General features: G+C 60.4%; 1 protein-coding gene across 1 annotated transcript; it reads left to right on the forward strand.

Annotated features, from left to right (window-relative positions):
* The first annotated feature begins 1,121 nt into the window (after positions 1 to 1,121).
* ATP5MJ (ATP synthase membrane subunit j) lies at positions 1,122 to 5,963 on the forward strand. The gene is made up of 4 exons (XM_082737549.1): positions 1,122 to 1,287; positions 4,310 to 4,433; positions 5,161 to 5,184; positions 5,790 to 5,963. Exons 2-4 carry the CDS (start codon positions 4,310 to 4,312, stop codon positions 5,822 to 5,824), a joined length of 183 nt encoding a protein of 60 aa, XP_082593675.1. The 5' UTR covers positions 1,122 to 1,287; the 3' UTR covers positions 5,825 to 5,963.
* Positions 5,964 to 22,268: the final 16,305 nt, after the last annotated feature.

Below are 22,268 nucleotides of genomic sequence, written 5' to 3' on the forward strand. Positions count from 1 at the left end.
AATAGTTTTGATCCCCAGGGTCCTTCGGAACCCCCAAACCTCACTTTGAGAACCACTGTCCTAAAATATTTTAGCAAGATTTTCAGGTGGTGAATACAGTTTCCATTTGATCCGAAGCTTTTGTCCCTTCGAAGCTGGACCCTGCTTGTTGTTCTTCCTTCCTGTGTCCTCGTCCTTCTGTCTGAGCTCACTGTCCTTCTGCAGGAATAGTGAGTATTGATTTTTTTTAACTGCACATCTATCTACTGGGATCATTCCCTTAGTGTTTGGTTTTCCAAAATGTCTTTACTTCGTCTTCCTTATTGAAGGTTAAATTCTGTATACTTAGAAGTCTAGATTGGCAAGTAGGATTTTTCTCCTCATTTTTGGTTTTCTGTGATTTTATGATGATGTTTCAAGGTGTTGGTCTATTTTCATTGATCTGCCTGCTGGGTTTCCTTAAGGCTTTTTGAATCTTTGGTGTGTTTTTGCCCCATCACTTTTTTAAAACTCTCAGCCAGCCGTTATCTCTCCTAATATTTCTGCCCATCTCACGCTCCTTTCCTTCTGAGCCTCCAATTACACACCTGAGGGACTTTCCTGCTGTACCCTAGCTCTCCAATCTCATCTTTTAGATTAGATTAAACCTGTCCAATTTCTATTTGGCTCGTTTTCAGATCATCTAAGCGGTTTTGGGGTTTTGGGGGGTTTGTTTTTACAATTTCCAGTTCTCCGCTGAAGTTTTCCGTCTCGCTTCCTCGCCCGCAGTAAGCAGGGCTGTCTTCGAAGCCGGCGTCCGCCAAGCGCAGCGTCGGCCGTGGACGCTCGTAGGCGCGGGAGTCCCGCCGCGCACAGTACCGCGGTTAATCCACAGAAAGAGAGCGAGCACGAACCTGTGACCAGCACCGCGGTTAATCCACAGAAAGCGGCGAGAAGACCACGGAGGGGAGACGGCTTCTCGGCCTTCAGACAGCACGTAAAGACGGCCCCTTTCTCAGGTTGCCCAACTCGTCCGCTTGTGCGGTTTCAGCACCGAAAGTCCCGCGCCCGGGGCACCCCCGCGCGGCTAATCACCGTTCTCCGCCACGCGCGCGCACACCCGCTCGGGGCTCGCCGGCCTGCGGCACCGGGGCGGCCGCTGGGGGCGCTGTGGCGCGCAGACACAGTCGGGGCGGCGCTCTGGCCGCCGAGCGCCGCCGCTCCTTCCGCCTTCCCGGCGGGCCCCGCGCGGCGCTTGCGCTTTCGGTGACCTTTCCAAGCGGCTGGGAGTGGGCTCCGCGGCGGCCTGAGCCAGGGGTCTTCGGCAAGGTGAGTGCGCGGGGGCGCGGCCGGCTGCTCCGAGCTGGGCGGCGGGGCCCGCGGGGCTCGGGGCGACGCGCGGGAGTGCCGCGTGGCCCCTGCTGACCTTGGGGTCCTGCCGCGGCCCCCGGGCGGCGCCCCGCGGACTGGTGGGGCTTGGGCAGCCGCGTCCTGTCCTTCGGGCGGAGCCGCTGTCCTTCTCGGACGGGGAGCGCGCCGCGGGCGAGCCCGGGCCGGGCCCCTGCGGAGGGCGCGGCGCGCTCAGGGATGGAGCCCCGACCCCGGCCGGGCGCGCCCGCCCCGCGCTCGGCACCGTCTCCGCGGTTCCTGGGGTTCGCCGCCACGCACTGCCCCGAGGGCCCGTGCTCCGCCGCAGGGTCCGCGCCCCGCAGTCCCGGTGCCCCGAGGGCCCGTGCTCCGCCGCAGGATCCGCGCCCCGCAGTCCCGGTGCGCGCCTCCGCGGGTCGGGCGGACCTGGTCTCCCGCGTGGGCAGGTGGGCGTCGGCTGCGGGCGCCCCGGACCCGGACGGAGCGGGCGCTCCTGACCCGGAGATGGGCCTTGGCAAGGACGGGCGCCCCGGAGCCGCCGCACGGCTGCGAGCGGGACGGAGAAGGGCCTCCCTTAAGTAGTGGGGGCAGCTCGCGGGTGAGGAACGTCGGGCCGGGCTGGGAAGGTGCTGGCGGCGCGGCGGCGGCCGAGGTGGTGCGGGAGAGGACAGGGGCCGCGGGCCGCCTGCGCAGAAGCGGACGGACGTGTCTGCGGCGCCTTCCTCGCGCTCCGCTCTTTCCCACCCAGACGTCGTCCGGCCGTGGCGAGGGCGGCTTCTAGAGCCGGAGCCCGGTCCGGTGCCCGCCGCCGCGCCTTGTTCTGCCGCTTCCGCTGCTGCCGGCCGCGGGGCCGTCCACGGCCTCCCCGCACGCCCGCGAGAGCCCAGTGGGGCCGGTGGACACGGCCGTGCCTCGCGGAGGGCGGCCTTCTGGTAGGACGGCTCCCGGCGCGGCCAGCGTTGCGGTGGGACCCGGCAGCCCGGCCCCGCGGGACCTTGTTGCGCTCGGAGGAGGGCCCTGGCCTCAGTCCCTCCGAACCCGCCTCCCCCTGCGTCCCCCTGCGGCTTGGCGAGGCCGCTCAGGCACCTGCCCGGGGCAGAGCTGTTAGTTTCCGGGATCCTCGGGCTGTGACAGCGTCGCGGACTGAGGACAGGAAGCCTGGGGGAGGCGTCGCTGCCGGGAGCCCAGGAGGACGACACAGCCGCATCCTTCAGGGTCACGCTGGGGTGCAGGCGGGCTGGCTCGTCGTTAGGTGTCTCAGCCCCAATGCGTCCTCTTCTCGGAAGAGCTGGCAGCCGTCCTGGGAGCCGGTCCTCCCTAGCACTGAGGGCAGGGCAGGGCGGCTCCTCGGTTTCGGCGTGTGGCGGCCGGCAGCTCTCGCAGGGAGCCGCTGTGTAGGGCGGGCAGCGGTGCAGGAGCTGGTGTGGAAGCACCTCGTGAGTGCCGCTGGGTTCTGTGACCTTCTGAGAGTAAAGGCCGGTTCTTCACCGTGGCCTGCGAGGTGCAGGTGACCCAGTTCCCCGCCCGCCCCGAGTCCGTGGGCTTTTACGTGACCGCGCTCCGGACACGGCAGGTACGAGATGCAGAGGCCCGCCTCTTCGTGAGCGCCCTGGGGGTGCTCCGTGTTTGCATCCCTGTTTTCCAGAGGAGGAAACTGAGGCCCCTGAAGTGAGCGGGATTTGAATCTGCGCAGCCCCTGTGGCTTCCCTACCCCACCTCCAAGCTCTCCAAGTCCGGCCTGACCTGGGGTCTTCGCACACACGCAGCCTCTGCCAAGGCCACTCTTCTCCCAAGTTTTCTGGCTCCTTAGGAGCCGGTCTCTCGGCCCCTGAACAGTGCCTGCCACCTAGTGCGAGCTCGGTTCCCAGGTGCTGGGTTCCCAGGTGCTGGGTTCCCGGGTGCTGAGTGGGTAATGATCATGCCGGAGAAGAGTGAGAAGTAGGATTTGCGTAACCCAATTAGTGGAGAAAAGGAACGTAGATGAGGCTCTGGCCGGGGTGGGGACGAGGGGCATGAGTAACTGAAGCCCAAGGAGTGTTTTCAAGGAAAATGCAAAGTGCCTGGGTCTAGTTATTGCTGACAGTGACTTGAAGGCCTGTTGTTTGACAGGCCCCTTGAGACATCACGAAGCTACAATGAACACGGGGGCGTCAGACTTTAAGGTCTGTAGTGAGTTGTAATCAAAAGCCTTATGTCAAGACCTCATAAAAGCAAACTTCAGCATTCGGTGGCTTTTCCCGGTCAAATCCAGTAATTAGGTAACTGTTGTTACTCATTAAATAAGTGATGATGTAACGGCGGCTCGCAGGAAGTGACCTCGCACCCTGGGCTGTGTGCATGCAGCAGCAGATCGCGAGGCTGAGTGTGGGTCTCACTAGGCCCCGTGTTCTTTTCCAGCTCCGGATGCCAGCAGCGCTTCGCACGGTGATGCGAGCGGACTAGGGATTCGATGTAAAAGTTTTAAAAAGTGCGTCGTGATTCGGGGTGTAGCGTCTGTGCAGAACAGCTGTGAGGGAGAGGAACGCTCAGGACCCTGGGAGATGGCGTGGGCTGGGCGCTCTGCGGCATGAGGGGGAAGGGGGGCGGCGCATCAGGACGGCCGAGGTTGGCAGCCTGGGGCCGGGGGCTTGACGAGCTGCTGAGTGGGCCCCATGTCAGGTAGGAACGGCTGCCAGAGAGTGGCCGGTGTGGAGCACTTGTACAAAACGGTCACATTTAAGAGTATATGGGAACCTCTTTCCAGTTAGCTTTAAGACGGTGGTCACGGTGGGCACCTGGGGGCTCAGTAAATCTGCCTTCAGCTCGGGTCATGATCCCGGGGTCCTGGGGTGGAGCCCCGCATCAGGCTCCCTGCTCGGTGGGGAGTCTGCTTCCCCCTCTGCCCATTCCCCGCTACTCGTGCTCCCTCTCTTACTTATTTTAAAATCTTTAAAAAAAAAAAAAAGATAGTCATGGTAATATTTATCACTGTGTTCCTTTTCAGATGCTTCAAAGCTTTATTAAAAATGTTTGGATCCCCCTGAAGCCCTACTATACCCAGGTTTACCAGGAGATTTGGGTAGGAATGGGGTTGATGAGTGTCATCATTTATAAAATCAGGAGTGCTGGTAAGTTCTTCATGTCGATTCGTTAGCAGTCAGGAAAATGAAAATCATTTTCAAAAGGAATCACAGCTCCTGTTGTGGAGGAACATTGGTTCTTACCCAGAAATGAGCATCAGAACCCTTCGTTAGGTTGTGGGGGGTACATGTCAGCTCCTAGAGACATTTGGGGACAACTAGGAAAATTCAAACAAGGCCTTAATAACAGGGGACCCTGAGCTTCCTAGGTGTGACCGTGGTGTTTCAGGTCTGTAGGACGTGTCCCCTCTTTGGAAGTATTGGGGGCAGGAGTCATTAGGGGTAGAGTGCCCTAGTGCGTGGTGTGTTACTGTACCTTTCCCATTGTGTGAATATTTTAACTGTTTCCATAATAGAAGTGGGGGCAGGGTGACCATTGGTTCTCAGCGGACAGACACGAGGCCAGTCAGGGATTAATAGCAGTTGGTTTAGAAGATGCGGGAAGGGAGGAAACTTGAAACCGCAGGACCGGGGCCTGGGGAACGGGAAGGAGTGGAGAGGCCTGCGCATCTGAAGGGCTGCTCAGCTGTTCGCAGAAAACTCCGGTGGAGGCGGTGCCGCTTCCTGGCTGGGAGGCACTGTGAGAAGCTGCCATAACCACTTTACCTAAGCTGTGAGCTTTTCAGCCCAGTGTCTATTTCAGGAATGGATTGACCAAACACATTTTTGTAAAGCGTTGACTGATACAACCAATGTTTCCTTCTTTTTATTTCAGATAAAAGAAGTAAAGCCTTGAAAGGTAAGAGTTTTGCTTCTTCAAATGATGGGGAGCGAAAAACACCGTCACACCTTTCCCGGACAAGGTGTGTCGCTGCTCACTGTGTGAGGAGCAGGGGGTCCTTGAGAACATGGAGTTTGCTGTCCCTGCTGGAAAAGTGAATTCTGCAGTTCTTACAGTCTGAGTGCTAAAGACCTTGCTCACCCCCTTGGGCCAAGTAAAACGTGTGGGGCACTAGACGGACGGGTCGCTGCTGCGAGCCGGAGGCAGCCCAGGCTCGTTGTGTGGGAGCCGTCCCGTGAAACGTACGGCCTGGTGCTGGACGTGTCTTCACTCTTCTTCCCAGATGACAGTGAAATTATAGTCATTCAGGTCCTCCCAGAGCCAGGGCCGGCCGGTGACCCCCGGCCTTGTGCTGGCAGGCGAGCCCCCTGGGTATGTGAGGGGAGTCCACGAAACCCTCACACCTGCCGGACGCTCTGGGTAGAAATGCCCCTCCACGTGTCTTCCTCACATTGAAAATTGTGGTTTACGGTTTCTGACTTGTCAGTGTTCCCATAATAAACTGTCACCCATGTTTCCCTTTCTTGCTCAATGGTAGCCGTGCTATGCGTCTCTTTCCACAGCGTCAAGTCCTGCGCCTGCCCACGGCCACCACTGACCGGCTGTACTTGGAGAGCGTGGCACGGAGCGTCCGTCTGGTGTGCGTCTCAGCATGCTGTTAGTGGGGAACGTGGAGCCCTGCACACACTTACAGACATGTTGTGTCCTGTGTGGCGTGAATAAATGTCACTGAGGTGTACCACTGCCTGTGCCTGTGTCCCTCTGTCAGCCCCCTGTGCGCCCGCCGTGCCCGGAGCCGTCCCCGTCACCCATCCCCGTTGCTGTAGGAATCGGGGCTTCGGGGTGGCCGTCACTGCTGAGGTCTGACGCACACCAGCTGCACCGAGGATTCTGCCACTTACTCTTGTGACCTCGCTGAGCCTTGTGCTTCTCGTGCGGGCAGTGGCGGGGGCGGCACGTCAGTTCTCACTACAGTCACTGGCGGGCGGTGGGGGAGGTACGGAAGAGCACTGGTGGAGCTGTCAGACAGTGAGAAGTAAGGGAAGAGGTCATGGGGTAAATGCGTAAGCTCTAGAAGATTGTATCAGGAAGTCACTGACAAAGTACGTAATGTAAAAATATCTAAAACTTACTGCTGTTTTTCCTAGTTTGGCTGAAATAAATACTATGTGGTATTTGCCTCCATCTAAGGCAATTACCAAACCCTTAGAATTGCACTTTATTTATTTTTTTTTTTTAAGATTTATTTTTATTTTGGAGAGGGAGCCGGGGAAGGGGTGGAGGGAGAGAATCCCAGGCAGACCCCACTGAGCGTGGAGCCCGAGGCAGGGCTCAGTCCCACGACTGAGATCATGACCTGAGCCAAAATCAAGAGTCAGTCACTTAACGCACTGAGATACTCAGGCACCACTAGAATTGCCCTCATAGGGAAGATTCAAAACCAGATCGAAATAGGGGTGAAAGTGAGACTAATTTTGAGATCTGGTGGTTTGCAGAGGCCCCGGTCCTGGTCTCTGGCTGTCTTTCTCCTAAAAGCAGAGGCCATCCTACGTTTCATCTGTCTCTCCAGCATGTGACATAGGTCTGGCCAGGGTCCGGGCCTGAGAAATGCCTGCTGCCCCCTGCACGGTCTGTATAAATGGGGTAAAGCCCACCTTCAGCCTCGCCACCCGCTCACCGCTGCGGCGCGCTGCGGAGTTGGTGTGAGTGTTACCCCCAAGGCTTCGGTGCAGGAGCCTGGGCAGGGCTGGGGAGACTGTTACCAGGGACCAGTAGGCCCCCGGGTTCCTGATTCTGCGGGTCTGGAAAGGAGCCCGAGAACTGGCATATCATCGTTTGCCAGGATGTGCTGATGGCTGGGGACCACATTCTGGAAAACACTGATCCAAAGAACATGACCCACCAGGGCCCTTAGGTCCACCCCACCCCCGCTGCTCCCGTGGTGCCCCAGGACGCCAGTCCCCGTCTTAGCTCATGCAGCCCTAGGAGCTAAGCTAGGTGGAGCTGTAGTCCCATTTTACAGTCAAGGAAACGGATCGAGAGCCGGGGCTGGGGCTGGGACTCTGGGGAGCTGCACTTGTCCAGGGGCGGGGGAGGGGGCACCCAGGGAGCTGGCCCCTGAAGCCGGCCGCGGGCGCAGCTCCCTTTCCCACCCGGGCCTCGTTTGTTTCTCGTCTGGTGCATAAGTGCTTGCAGAAGACGCTTCATAGGCCATTGCGAACCAACTGCGTGGGGCGAGGGACCATGGGATTTCTTTCACAAAGGGACTTCGTTTGGGGCGGGGGTGGGGGGGTGTGGTGACACCTGAAGGCAGGGGGAGGATGTCAAAGATCAACGCCCCACCCCCACCCCCAGAAACCCGCCAAGAACCAGCCACGCTTTCAAAGTGAAGCGCATCGATCTTCCTGCCAGGCCAAGTGCTTTCCTGTCCCTGAAACCCTCAGTGCAGCAGCGTTTTGTAGCTGAAGCAGCGGCCTTGCCTTGCCAGCAGGGACCGCACCTGCTGTAGGAACGGGCCGCCTTCCTCCCCGCTGCGGGAACAAGCAGGTGTCCTGAGGCCGCCGGTAGGTGGAGCCAGAGCCTGCCAGCAGCCCACTAGATGGGGGCGCGGGTGGGCCCTCCAGTGACCCGGTGACCGTGCCTGGCCCTGTGCCAGGCACGGGGGGAGCACACGGAGAGCAGTGCCTCTCCACCTCACCCATGGGAGGGAGCACGCAGTTTCCAGAAGAAACAACAAGGAGGCATTTTTGTCCTAAACCCACGTTTGTCCCATCCTGGCTTGGTGCTCGGGCTTTCGTGGTGTCCTTTAAAGGCAGAGGGACGAGCAGGCAGGGCTGGCATCGGAAGGTGTGACTTGAAACCCTGCGGCTGTAACTGGTCTTGGGAGAGCCTCTGGGAGGAGGTACATGTTTCTTTGTGCTTGTCACCGTGTATCCCAGGGGTCGGGAGCCACGGTGGAGCACCTCAGAGGATGTGGTCCCTGCCCCCGGGGTCACATCTCTAGAGACCCAGGCCCCCAGTCCATCTGCATGACTCCCTGGGAGCTCACACTGTCACCCTGTTTCACAGGTGAAGCCTCATAGGTCTTGACAATTAGCCCGAGTTCGAGAATAACTAGCTGGTTACCAGACAAGCTAATTAACTGGTAGAGCCAGGGTTCCCAATCAGACCATCTGCTTCCGAAGGGGGCTGCCGAGACGACTGGCCCACAGTCCCCTGCCCCTCCCCAGCTCCAGCTGGGATCTTGGCGCACACAGTCTTCGCCGGAAGGCATTCCCGGCACATTTAGGGAAATTCGAACACGGGCTGGGTGCTAAGGGACATTAAAGCACTGATGTTACCGGGTTACTTTGTTAATGACAGTATCGGCCTTGTGATTGTTGTAGAAAACGTGTTTGGTGCAGACGAGCAGATGCGGGCGGAAATAGGTAGAGGGAACGCGATGTCTGGGGTCCACCCTCACATACATGAGCCAACATTAACCAATCCGAATAGCCTGGGGAACGAGGGTGGAGCCGAACGGGGGCGGCCGTGACTCGCTGTTGGATGCGGGGGTGGGGGTGGGGGGGTCATTGCACGAGTCTCTCTGCGGGTATGCGTGTTGGAACTCCTCCCCGTGAATCCTGCTTCAAAAACGCTCAAGCAGAAGTACAGTGCCAGTTTGAGGAGCTGCCACTGTGCAGCCCCAGGAAACGGAGGGAACACTCTGTAAGCTTCTGTTGATTCCGTGGGGCAATGGTGACCTCACTACCACACCACAAAAAGCTGCTGCTGAAAGGGCGAGCGTCAGCACTTACATTTGTTTCCCTCCAGGTCTGGGATGACAAACACCAAAATCCAAAAAGAAAGAAAGAAATGCCACGAGGCGCCTGGTGGCTCCGTCGGTTAGGAGTCTACCTTCTGCTCGGGTCACGATCCCGGGGTCCTGGGATTGGTCTGCTCTGCCGGGAGCCTGCTTGTCCTTCTGCCTCTGCCCCTCCTCCTGCTCAGGCTCTCTCTCTCTCCCTCTCAAATAAATGAATAATACCTTTTAAAAAAAGAAATGTCAGAAAACTCCTGTTTTAATGATGAGCAAAAACATTTTCATTTTAAAATTACAACTTGGAACTGAAATGTTCATGATTATAACCGTCCCTACGCTGGTCAGCCTGGTTCGCTTTCATCCTTTCAAATCACACTTACTTAGCCTTTTCCTACCATCTTTATGTTAAAAAACAAAAACAAAAACAAAACAAAAAAAAAACACATTCTCCATAATGGAAAGGTGGAGCATTGCAATTTGTAAAACTTCTGACGCACAATGTCGGATGGGTGCTATTGGGCTGAAAATATAAATGAATGGACGGGTCATTTTACAAAGAGTTAAACACACTAGGGGCATCTGGTGTGGCTCAGTGGGTTAAAGCCTCTGCCTTCAGCTCAGGTCATGGTCTCAGGGTCCTGGGATCGAGCCCCGCATCGGGCTCTCTGCTCCGCGGGAAGCCTGCTTCCCCCCTCCCCCGCACCTGCCTCTCTGCCTACTTGTGATCTCTGTCAAATAAATAAATAAATAAAATCTTAAAAAAAAAAAAAGAGTTAGACACACTTGGACAAAAGGTAGCCACAGCAAGTGGAAAACACCACCGTGGAATTTTTTTTTAAGATTTTATTTATTTATTAGAGGGAGCAGAAGCAGAGGCCTGGCAGGCGGAGGGGGAAGCAGGCTCCCCCCGAGCAAGGAACCCGATGCGGGGTTCGATCTCAAGACCCCTGAGATCATGACCTGGGCCAAAGGCAGACGCTTAACTGACTGAGCCACACAGGCGTCCCAGCGCCCTGGCAGGAGGTCACTCCCCTGGCCGAGACTCACAGCACTGGTAGCTCCCAGGACACTGGGGACAGATCAGGGAATCTGGGAAGCGGCCCCCACAACCAACAGGGCCGATCTCACTCTGGCCCGCAGAGAAGTGGGTTTTTGCTTGGCAGGAAGAGCCCCCGGAGGAGGGTGCGGGTCTTCAGGGCCTGCTGTTTCCATAAGCAACACCAGGACCCCAAGAAGGCTCTCCCCAGCCCAGCCGCGCGGCCTGACACAGGCACACGTTCGTGTGGAGAACGCGAAGAAGAGGTGGCACTGCCCCCCCCACTGGGCACCGAGGGTGAGGGGCGCTTGGCCTGCCCGACACCGAGCCGGCTGCAGGCTGCACTGGGGCAGGGGGCACCGAGAGGGGCTAGAAGACCTCAGATGTAACTGTAAGTTAGGGCCCCATGTCGGGGTTGGAGTGAACTGGGGGGAAACCAGTAAAGATAAAAGTGGAATGCTGACTCTAAAAAATTCCAGTACATGCCAAATACGGCATGAAGTATTTTTGGTGGTTTTGTGCCTTGTGAAAAGTTTTTTCTGTTCGTTGCAGTGTTTGGGGAGCGTGTTGCTAAGAGCTGGGTCTTGGGGCAATCTTTCCCAACGGGAGAGCCTGTGACGAGACGCGTTCACGTTACGGCGACAGCTGAGGTAGCAGCCTCATAAGCTGGCTTCGTGCGGCCCGCTCACGTTTTATGGTCTCTTCCTTCCTGCCGGGCACCGCCACGCTTCCCATCAGGAATCCTGACCCCGCCCACTGAGAGCACACTTGCGTTTGCAGCTGTTTGTATGAAAAGCAGATTTCCGGAAATGCGAACATCTTTCAGCTCAGGTCATGATTCCAGGGTCCTGAGATGGAGCCCTACCTCTGGCTACCTGCTGGGTGTGGGGTCTGCTTAGGATTCTCTCTCCCTCTGCCGCCCCCCCCGAGTGCTCTCCCTCTCTCTCCCTCTCGCTAGAATAAACAACTAACTCTTTTTTAGAAAGAAAAAGTCTCCTAGCTCTTGGTAAAACGGAATCAGGGACCCCTCCGGTGACCGTATGAACAGTTACTGGGAAGAATGACGAGGCAGTGGGCAGTAGGCCTCTCCATCCGGATCCCCAGGGAGTGCTCTGGGGACTGTATTCCCACACTGCGGGAAGGGGCTTGGGCCCTGTGCCCTCTGTGTGACATCGAGCATCCCAAGACCAGAGAAAGGCTCCAAGTCCCGCAAGAGGGAAAAACAAATTGAATGCAGAATGACCCAAACGCATGTGACCTTGAGGCGCATTGTTCCTGGAACCACACTTTGCGGATACTGGCTTACGCATCACCAGGTGTGGTTCCTGAATGTCCTCTCCCTGTCCCGCTGGTCCCTTGCTGAAGGCCGCTCCCCACCGCACCCTCTCTCTGGAGCCCAGAGTCAGCGCAGGAGGACCCTCCCCCCCCCCCCCCCCCCCGAGGTCCGTACCGCCCCCTCCACCCCGCACCCTGCCCGAATCGCTAAGCTCCCTCAATCCTCCCTCTTCCTGCTCCGTCAGGACACAAGAATTTCAAGGATGGTTTCCCTCCCAGCCTGGAGGGTTTGGGGAGGACCCGGATGGGGTGGACGCGTCGCTGCCCACCCATAGTCTGAGCCTGCTTCCGAGGACTAGCCGGGGGGAGCCAGGAGTTTGTGTCCCCAGCATGACGGGGACCCCTGACTGCCCCAGACTTGTGCTCAGCTCAGGCCACCGCCCGCACAACAGACTCCTGGGAAACCCCTCCTTGGAGTGGCTTCTTGCGCCTCCGCGGCCCTGGGGAGCCTGCCCCCACCCCCGCCTCCCAGTCTCTCCTGGGGCTCTGGCAGCTCCTGTCAGCCCTGCCTGAGACCCCAGACCCCTTTCAAACGATTGAGCGGGGAACATAGGGGCTGCACTGAGGTCCAGCGGGGAGGGCTGGGGAGCAGGGCCGCCACCCCCCATGTGCCCTTCCCCCACCCCGGCATCCTCAGCGGACTCGATATCCCAAATCTGAGACCCAGGAGCATCGGGCCGGACCTGCAGCGTCCAAGAGGCTGGCGGGCGGCCCACTGCCTCTCCCGACCCACAAAGAGACCACTGTGGGGACAGCGAGGTGCCCAGAGGCGCTGCCCGTCCCTCAGGCTCAGGTTCTCGCTGCTGGGGACAATGGCAGGACTCAGTGCGGACAGCTCAACTGAAGGGCAGGCTTTCTCTCTTTTGAAAAGGGGTAGAGAGGAGCCTTGTGTCTGCCTCTCCTGTCTGGCCTGGAAATCGAGTGGCGTTTCCAGTGAAACCTGCACCAGCGGCCTTGTGTGCCCCCGCTGAGGGAGGCTGAGGTCTCCAAAGTCCCCGCTGTGTGCCGAGCCACCGCCGGTCAGGGAGCCGCTGCCGTGGCCTCGACAGGCGGGAGAGCCCCCTTCCCTGAATCCCCATCCCTGCCTCGACCCCTTCCCACAGGACAGCCCTCCCAGACCCACGGCCACTGCCCTCACCCCACAGATCCTGTCCCTGGAGCCCGAGCACCGGGAGGCCGGTCTGGCTCACCTGGCCTCATAAGGCCGCAGTTCCCTTCTGCAAGGAGCTGCAGGTGCGTGTGTGTGAATTATGTCCTGGGACCCCTTCAGCCCCAGCAGCGGTTCTCAGCGTGGGGTCCCGGGGCCTCAGCAGCATCTGGGAACTGGTCGGAAATGCAAATTCTCAGGACCGTCCTGGGCTTGCTGTCTAAGATACTCGGGGGGGGGGGGCAGAATCTAGGCTTTAAGGAGCCCTCCAGGAGATCTTTATCTCCTTCAAGTTCAAGACCCCCTGACCTGGAAGATCCAGCCTTTGAGGAAGCCTGGAGCAGAGCCTTCTGCAAAGTGGTTAGTCACCTGCCCTTCTGCCCAGTGAATCGGACGCGGACTGATGTCCCTCATACAGGGCAGGATCCTTCGGAGAGAAGCCCCCTCTGACCCAGTGTCTGGATGTCAGAGGAAGCCGAGCCACAGAGCAGGGCTGGATACCAGAATGCTCGTCCCCTTCCCTTCCCTGCCCACCTACCCCCCAGGCCCTGAGCATGGCAGGGAGCATTCAAGGAGCCCCACCCGACCAGTGCCTGGGAGTCCCAGCTGATCTGGCCTAGGGCTCCATTTCTGGTGTACTTGGAGGGAGGAGACCACGGGCCCAGGCCCGTCTCCCTTTCTGCCCCCTTGTGAACACCCGGCTGCGCCTCCCCCTGAGCGGCCCCTGCTCTTACCAGGCCCCTCCCACGAGGGCCCGCCTTCTTTTGGAGCCCAGCCTGCGAGCCCACGTGTTGACCCATGTTTACTGGAAGATGGACGTTTGACGAATCCTAGACTCACGGCACAGACTGACCCTTGTCTTGTGCAAATGCCGGCGGCTGACCCGCTCTGCCTGTAAACGGAGGCAGGCAGAAGGCGGGTCCGGTATCCTCAGACGTCCATCCTGGGATGTTGTCACTCGGTTTGCCCATTCATGTCGGCCCAGGCAGGACAGAGGATCCCCAGGGAGCCCAGAGGAGACAGTGGGGGCCCTGGGCCTCCTGGAACCCAGAGCTGTAGCTCAGAGGTCAAGGGTCTCTGCACCCCTCCAGCCTCAGACCTGTCCCTGCCCCAGGGCTCTCCCTCCTCCTGGTCTCAGCCCTGACGACAATGACAGGATGCTGGGGAGCCCCATGGGCTGCCCCTCTCCTCCCTTGGTGGTCCAAACACCTGACGGGCACGGCTGAGGGGCCCACTCACCCTTTTGCCCCAGACTACATGTCACAGCCAGCGGGGACCACGGGGCCAGCTTTCCCTCAAGACAGCTCTGACCTCATCCTTCGCTCCGTCACGGAAGCCCTGTGTGCATTTTTAAATTTTATCTGCAAAGCCCCCAAGCTTGTGAAGTTGTATTCACGCTTTAGAGCTCGGCACCTCCTGGAGCGTCAGCCCAGAGACATTGACCCGGAAGCGCAGACTGGGGGCAGCCGTGGTGGTTGGGTGCTGGGCCCTGCAGCCAGGGGCCGCCTGGCCGTCTGGGTGCCCCTTTCCTCCCAGGACCGAGCTCTCAAAGTGCAGCTGAAGGGACAGGCCTCTCAGCTCCGGCCCAGACGGTCAAGGACACACCGCTGAGCCTCTCTGCCGCTTCCTCCCCCAGCGCGCCCCCGGGCTCTCAGGGTGGGCTCCGGGAGCAGGAGGCAGCCGCGCCCAGCTCCTCCTCGGCCGCGCAGGGGGTGGTTAATAAAACACCGGGGCTGGTGGTGGGGACGCCTTTCTTCCGGGAAATTAGTTTAAGAGCGCTTGGAGGCCAGGATCAAGTGGCCTGTTAAAGAGTAACTCACACCCCATATTACATCCGAGTCCGGGGAGCCAATATCCAAGGGAAGTGTTTGTTGGAACGGGTGAACAAAGCGTCCTTTGTCGGCCGGCTCGGCCAGCACCGGGCTCTCCTGTGGTAGGAACTGGCTGGTGCACGTCCCCCGGGAATGTGCGGCCTCGTGGTTGACCAGTTAGCCACAGTGCTGGGTGGGTTTCCAGTGCATGGGGCTGGGCTAATCTGCTAGAGCACCTCCTCCAGGCAGCCCTGCAGGAACCACCCCCCAGACCTCCCCAGGTCAGCGAGGGGTGGGATCCATCTCCACACATGGTTTTCCACCCCTGCAGGGGGAGGTGGCTCAGAGCCCGCCAAGGCAGCGGCCTGTCTGTCCCACCATCTGTGGGTATCACCATGTCCTCCCGATCCTACTGGAGGTGATGGCCCAGGTCTGCTGGCTCCGAGCGCTGCCCCCATCACCCTCGCCACCACCCCCCCCCCAGAACACTACATCTCCAGGGATCCTTGCTAAAGTACACCTTTCTGGGCCTCAGCCTAGATGACTGTTAAATTCCTGGGGGTGAGTCTGGCTCTTATACTTCAGGGGAACAAAAAAGAAAAAGGCACTCCTTGGGTTGATTCCAAACAATCTGGGGAGAAGGGTCCGGAGAGAGTATAAATGGAGCAGACTGGGCACAAGCTGATCATTGATGCGGGGACCCAGAGACCCCTTGGAAATCCTGTCTACTTCTATGAAAAGTCAGACACGTAAAATATTCGTGACATTTGACAAAATGAGGGTTTCCGGAATGTCCCTCGAGAGCTGCTGCTCTGCAGACGTGAGCCCACGGGATTCACCGGGGCTACAGCTGCTGGCTCAGAGTGCGGTGGCCGCTAGTGTGGCTCATGCAACAGCCCACAGCCTCCAGCACCCCAGCCTCCCCCACCCAGCATTTGGTCTGATCCTGGGAGCCGCCGCAGGGGCAGGTTAGGACGGACACCTGGAGGACCAGAGGTAGCTCTCCAGGACAGACAGCTGGCTGAACGGGAGGGCCTGCGGGGCCACAGGACCAGCAGCCTGAAGGCTAGGACGCCTCCCCCCCATGTCACGTGTGACCCTGCCCGCTTCGGGGCCCCTCAGGGCGTGGTCAGAAGGGCTGCAGCCCTGCAGAACGAGGCCAAGGGCACTGTGCAGGTACTGGCTGGATGAACACACCTAGCCACACCCTGAGTGTCTCCCGCGCCCACCCCACCCCTCGGGACCGCCCTGTCCTCTTTCTGACAAATGCCTGGGGGGCGGGTCAGCGGAGGCCGGCCGGGGACCTGCCCGGGGCCCCTAAGCTCGAGGAGGCTGGGTGACTCCGAGGCAACCCACAGGCAGGCGGGCGGTGAATCGGGAGGAAAGAGTGCCTGAGAGCCTGGAGGCTGCTTCCTCCTGAGTTTCCTCCTCCTCGGGAAGTCGGCCCTAATTAGCACCTGGGGAATGCTGTGGGTTACACCCTCGGCCCACCCAGGGGGCCTGGCCTTTCCTGGCCTGTGCCTCACCCTGACTCAAGTCCTGGGGGAGGGGTGCCCAGTAGAGGCCACCCAGAACTGGGGTCCAGCTGGGAACAGACGCTCTCCCATGGGGGACGCAGGCAGCCGGACCCTGCTCTAAACTTGGGACCACCAGGCACCGAACAGAGCAGGGCCCTGAGCGTCCCAGTCTCGGAGGCTGCGGAGAATCAGGAGGCTGGACAAGGGAGAGCATGCGGTGGGCAGCGCGGTGGGCAGCGCCTGCGCAACCCCCCAGCATCACGCCTCCATGACGGCCAGCGTCGCCGAGCTTTCTGGAGGCCTCGGTTTCCTCCCTCTGGCATCTGGGCTCTGGCGTGCGCCCCCCTCCCCGTCCCCCTCCCCTGGCACCTGCTACTGCTTTCCTTATGCCTCACTTACTGGTCATGCTGGCCCCTCCCAGCCCCCACCAGCATGAGTGCCGTTGGGAGGTAACCCTGGGCAAGTCAGGCAAGCTCTCCGAGCCTTGACTTCCTCATCCATAAAATGGGTGTGAGGATCCCCATTGCGGCCAGCCGCTGCAGCTCTGGGTCCTGGAGGACAGTGGCAGGTGGCAGGGCCGGTCTCCACCCACGGACGGGGCAGATCTCCAAGATGCAGCTTGCCAGAGGGACAAGGCGGTTTACGGGCTGATACTTGCGGAATGACACCATTTGATTTAAACGCGCACACGGGAGCACGTAACCCAAATGATGTGTTTCTATAGGCCCACGCTTGAGTGCGAGTAAAACAAGGGAAGTCTGACAAAATGTGCACCAAAACCAGACCGCGAGCACACCGGGGACAGGATCAAAGGGAATTCACCAAGATGGACTTGGATTTCCCGGATTTTAATGTTCAAGAGACTCAAGAATTACCGTCTGATTTCAAATAAATAAGACGCACTTATACACTGAGCCAAGCACTCAGCTCCGAACTTCCTCAGTACCCCAGCCGGGAAGGGGTGGCCTCTTCCAGCTAAGGTGGGCCTCGCTCTTCGGTGGGCGCTCTTACCCCTGTTACAGCCGCCTCCGTGCTCACGGCCGGCAGCCACAGACCCAGACAGCAGGTCCCCTCAGTCGGGAGGTAGGGTACACATCATCGTTTCTTCCAGATGAGGAACCGAGGCTCAGAGAAGGTGAGTCACCCGTCCAAGGGCGCACAGCTAGCACTCAGCAGAACCGGGATTCAGACCTGGGCCGTCTGAAGGCAGAATTCCTGCTCCTACCACCCGGCTGTGCCACGTACCCCAGTACCCCAGCATGGGGACGGTGGGTCTCAGCCTGGGTCTCAACCCTCGTCTCCTCTGACCTGAGCCCCTGGCCCCGGCCTGCCTGACCCTGTTTCCTGCAAGGCAGTACGAGGAGCTGGAGAGAGCAGGGGCTTCTGCTGCCAGACAATACCAGGTTCAAATCAAATCAACCACGGAGTAACGTGTGACTTTCGCTCCCAGGCCTGAGCCCCTCACCTGTAAAATGGGGTTCAATGTCTGCAGCAGCGGCCCGCGGGGAGACCACATGAAAATGAATGCAGTGACCTGCGGGTTGCAGGGAGGGCCTCAGCCCTAAAAGCAGGGCCCCAGAAAAACAAGGTACACCTCCCCTGCGGGACCCCTGGTCCATGCACGCCAGCCCAGAATGCACCCGCCAGCTCTGAGCGGCAGGGGAGCACCAGGGGCCCAGAAGAGCCCAGCCCCTGTCTGTCCCACCCTGAGAAGCAAGGGCTGCACCAGCGCGGGTGCCACACCGCCTGCTGTCTCTGCTCCTGCCCCCGCCCCACCAGGGGTGTGCAGAGAACACCAGCATTTGGGGTCAACTCTAGGTTGGGAGGGGCCGAGGTGCAGACCCCGACTGTCTGCCTGCGTCCCTGCCCTCCTGTGTCCCGGGGGAAGTTGACTAAATCCTTTTTGTCGTCCTGCTGCTGATACTGATGGATCTGGACGGAGTGCGTGCCCTCCCCACCCCTGAACCCAGCTCCTAACCGCCCACACAGTGCTTAAAGGTCTTTATCACCAGCGGGTATCGGGTATCGCTTTGGTAATCAGAAAATGACAACAGGGCACTTTAAAAACAATAAGTAATAATCCCCCAGGCCAGCCGGGGGCGGGCATCCCTGAGAGCCTGTCGGGTGGCTGTCTGGACCTCCAGCCCCGAGGCAGCGGCAGCCGGGCCACCCCATGCCGGGCACTGATGTCACCACTGCAGCAGAGAGGGCCCCCCGCCTGCCGGCAGCTCCTGTGGGCCGGGGCGCTCCTCCCCAGGCAGCTGTGCAGAGGCAGGAAGACAGACCTGCTTCCAGCGCTGCCCTGGGGGTGGGGGGCGGCCCTCGGCTGCTCTCCCCGATGTGGCCTGAGTCCCACTCCTGACCCTGTCTCAGACAGAAGGCCTGTTTCCCTCGTGGGCAGAAAGAAGCTTGTGGGCAGGGGCGGAGCGGGGAGGCGGGTGAGGCACCCACAGCACCTTAGAGGAGCACGCACCCTATCCCCGACCCCTCATCCCTTCACCCCTGCAACTGCTGCCCCCAGCCCCTCCTCCAGGGCTGCTCTGCCTGCCCCCCTGCCCCCTCGGAGCCTTGCTTTCCGAGGAACTCAGACTTCAAAGCAGCTTTCCCTGAAGGCCCAGAGCCACTTCCATGGTATGAGGTTTTGGGTAGATTTTAAAATGCCACCAGAGTGGCAAACACTGTGACACCCCTGCAGGCTTACCCTTCTGTCTCCTTTCCCTCAAGCTCACATGTCAGTCACCTCTGCTACGGGCTTCCTTCCACTCGAGGCCCATATGCGATGGCTCCAGGGAAGCCCCCACCCCCCTGCCCCGCCAGCCCCCACCCCTTGCCTACGGTCCCCATCTCCTGGCTGTGGCTCTCGGCCCTGGTACCCTGGGCTCAGGGCCCCTGGCAGGCTGTGGGCCCAGAGCTGGGGAGCACAAAGGGCCTGGGGCTGCCGCAGCCGTGAGGCCTGCTCCCACTTCCTCCTCCCCCTTCCCCCCACCGGTGACTCACCTTCCCCGTCATGGGGAGGGGAGCTGAGGGCAGGAGGGGGCAGCCAGCCATCACTGCAGCGCACAGTTTACACAGCTCCTCTCTTGGCACTTCCAGGGGGCAGGGCAGGACCTGGGATTCCCACGGGGCTGATGGGGAAACAGAAGCTCCCAGAGACTTCCTTGGCCCAGTGAGGGGATGGGGGGAGCGGAAGGCAGGTCTCCAGGCGACTTCCGGCCACTCTGGACAGAACCCTGGGGTCGCCCTGTCCTGTCCCAGCACCCAGCTTCAGTCCCAAGCCCAGGGGTGACGGAGGTCAGGTCCCACCTCCTACGGTAGAAGAGGTGGTGAGGGGGTGCTGGGGCAGGCACAGCAGCTGCTAGTGCCTGGGGGTATTCACGACCCTCCCTCCAGGCCTGTCCGGGAAATGGTAGACAGCAGAGGCAGGGGGTCCGGCTGTTGCGGGAGGTGGGGGGACAGAGGTGAGGAGCAGGTGGGGGCAGGGAGACTCACATGTCCACCATGCCTACCAGGCACCCTGCGTGTGACTCATCCCAGCCCCTCCGTGGCCACAGGTGGAGACCAGGTACACAGGGGCATGGCCAGGCTCTCCTGCCTGGGACCCCGCTTCCTCTCCGCTCCAACTCCCCAAGGGCTCCAGGGCCAGCCCCCCCATGCTCCTGCACGGCCCTGGCCAGCCACCCCCATGAGCCGCAGTGCCCCCCAACAAGACTTGGACAGTTCTGTGTCCATCTGGAGGTACCTGGGACAAGTGAGGGGAGGGAGCCCCGCGGGGGCCCAGCCAGGTGTGGGGCGTCCCCAAGCCCAGCCTTCAGAATGCAGCTTGCTCCAGGCCCACCTGACCAGGCCCTGACCTGGCCAGAGCCTCTGGCTTCTCACCCACACTTCCCGCATCCTTTCCTCTTCTGGGGGGAGGCTGGTGGAGCCCCACGGGGCCTGAGGGCTGGAAGTGGCCAGGCAGCACCTCTGTCCTGGGTGAGTGAGGGCCTGACAGTGCTGTGCAGTTCTTGGCTTCCACACACGCCGCATGGGGGACCGTCCTCTCACAGGGTAGACTCGGGATGCCTCTGTTGGCGGGGATCCGCAGGGCTCGAGGGATGCAGGGGTGCGGGAGGGGGTGGCACCAAGGCGTCTGCAGCAGCCACTGCCCACCTGGCCTCCCTCACCCCCAGACTCCTTTTCCCACCCCACTGTGCTGGGACCCGGGCCGGAGAGGAAACCTGGGAAGCACAGGGAGGCGGGGGGCGTAGGCGGGAGAGATCTGGCGGAGAGCTTCTTCCCGCTCTTTCAAAAGACAACCTGCACGGGGATTCTCCCAGCCTGGCTCTGGACCCCAGCGGGGCCCCAGCAAGACTGCTCACTCCCTGGGCCTCAGTGTCCTCACCTGTGAAATGGGGTTTGGGGGCTGCAGCAGCGACAAAGGACAGTGTCCCTCGGGACCACAGTCCTGGTGAGCGGCTCATTCTCAGTTCCTTCTGCCACGAGCACCAAGAAACCAGGTCTGGGCAGCCCACAGGAAAGAAGGCAGGCGGGGAGGAGGCGCATGTCCCGGGCCGGCTCGCCGGTGGCGCTGAGATGGGTGCCTGCTAGCTCCTCGAGACGCAGCAGGCTCGGGCCTCGGCTTGGGGTACCTTCAAGCCTCCGAAACGTTCTCGTTTCTTCCACAGTCAGGAGGAGAGGAACGAACTTTGGGGATGGAAGAACCTGTCTCCACGGGGAATATGAACGCGCGCGTTCGCCAGTGCAGTCCGAAACTGTGAGTTCTTTTAAAGATTTTATTCATTTATTTGAAGGAGAGAGGGAGAAAGGGAGGGGGAGAAGCGGACCCCCCGCTGAGCAGGGAGCCCAACGCGGGGCTCCGTCCCAGGGCTGAGATCATGACCTGAGCCGAAGGCCACGCTTCACCTTCGGAGCCCCCAGGCGCCCCATAAAATGCGGGTTTAATACTCTTGCACAGAGAATGGGGCACCTGGGTGGCTCAGTGGGTTAAGCCTCTGCCTTTGGCTCAGGTCGTGGTCCCAGGGTCCTGGGATGGAGCCCCACATCAGGCTCTCTGCTCAGCGGGGAGCCTGCTTCCTCCTCTCTCTCACTCTCTGCCTGCCTCTCTGCCTACTTGTGATCTCCGTCTGTCAAAAAAATAAATAAATAAATAATCTTTAAACAAAAAAAAAAAACTCTTGCACAGAGAAGGAAAGCGCTCTGCCTCTGGGTGTGGCCGATTCAGAGTCCAATTTCCAGGAGGGAGATTCCGACCCGCCAGCCCGTGTCGGGTACCACACTGGAGCCCAAACCTGAGACCCGCAGGCAGGGCGACCAGGCCCGGGCTCGGCCACAGGACTCCCGTGTAGAGGGAGAATGGGGAGTGGCTGGGGGCCCCCGAGGTACGGTCCGTGCTGACGGCCGTGGTCCCCTGCAGGGCTGGGCCCTCCTCAGCATGGGGGCTGCACGCCAGCTGGTGGGGGCTGACGCCGGCCTCCCAGGGCCGCGGGCGGGGCGGAGCCCTCACCTGCCAGCCGTGGGTCTGCGGGCCGTGGGCGGTCTTGTCAGGGTCCCTCCAGGCCCTGGCGACAAAAGGGATTCGGGATCTGCCCTGGGTTTAAGGCCAGGAGCCCACCATGGACTCCAAGTGAGTCCCTTGCGCTCCGAGGCTTGCTTTCTTCTCCTGTAAAGAACCGCGGCTGCGGGGAAGCGACTCAGCCTGGCTGGGACAGTGAGGACCAAGCAAGGGTCCGAAGACCCTCAAGAGACGAGGCCAGATTCACAGACTGACGTTTCCTGAACTCCACGATCGGACTTCGGGGGCGGTATTCCGGGCAGCCTTGAATGAAGAGGCGATCTGGGCCCGGCCGCTGGCAGGTCTGCGCCGTCCCGGGGAGGTGGACATCCAGGGGAGGCAGACAGGCCGCTGAGGCCAAGGAGCCACCCTCTTGCCCCGAGGCCCGGCTCTCAGGCCCTCCCGCGGGACCCCCCCTCTGCCACCCTCTGCGTTTGACCTCATACCCCAGTCTGGGAGCACGAGGTTTTTCTTGGGCCTCGAAGTTTCCAGGCATCCTGTCCCCGCCCCGGGGCCCACGCCCAGCATCACCCTGGGTTCTGACCACGCCCAGGGCGCCCAGAGTGCATGGCCTCATCCCCATGACTGCCCCGAAGCAGTGCCCGGATTCTCGTCCCCATCTCTCAGATAAGGAGACAGAGGCTCAAGGAGCTGAATGGGGTATCAGCTCGACCAACAGCTCCTCCTCATCCCCGCAGCCTGGAAACAGCAGTGTCCGGGTTGCTCTCCGGAGGTCAGAGCTCCAAGCCTCGGGCCGGTCTGACTCGTCTCGGCCGCGTTCAGACGTCAGGTATGCAGGGAAGGGCTGATCGAGCCCCTGTGCAAGGCCTCGCGTTCCCAGGC

The sequence above is a fragment of the Mustela nivalis genome, assembly GCF_964662115.1.
Source record: "Mustela nivalis genome assembly, chromosome: 6".
Classification (NCBI taxonomy): Eukaryota; Metazoa; Chordata; class Mammalia; order Carnivora; family Mustelidae; genus Mustela; species Mustela nivalis.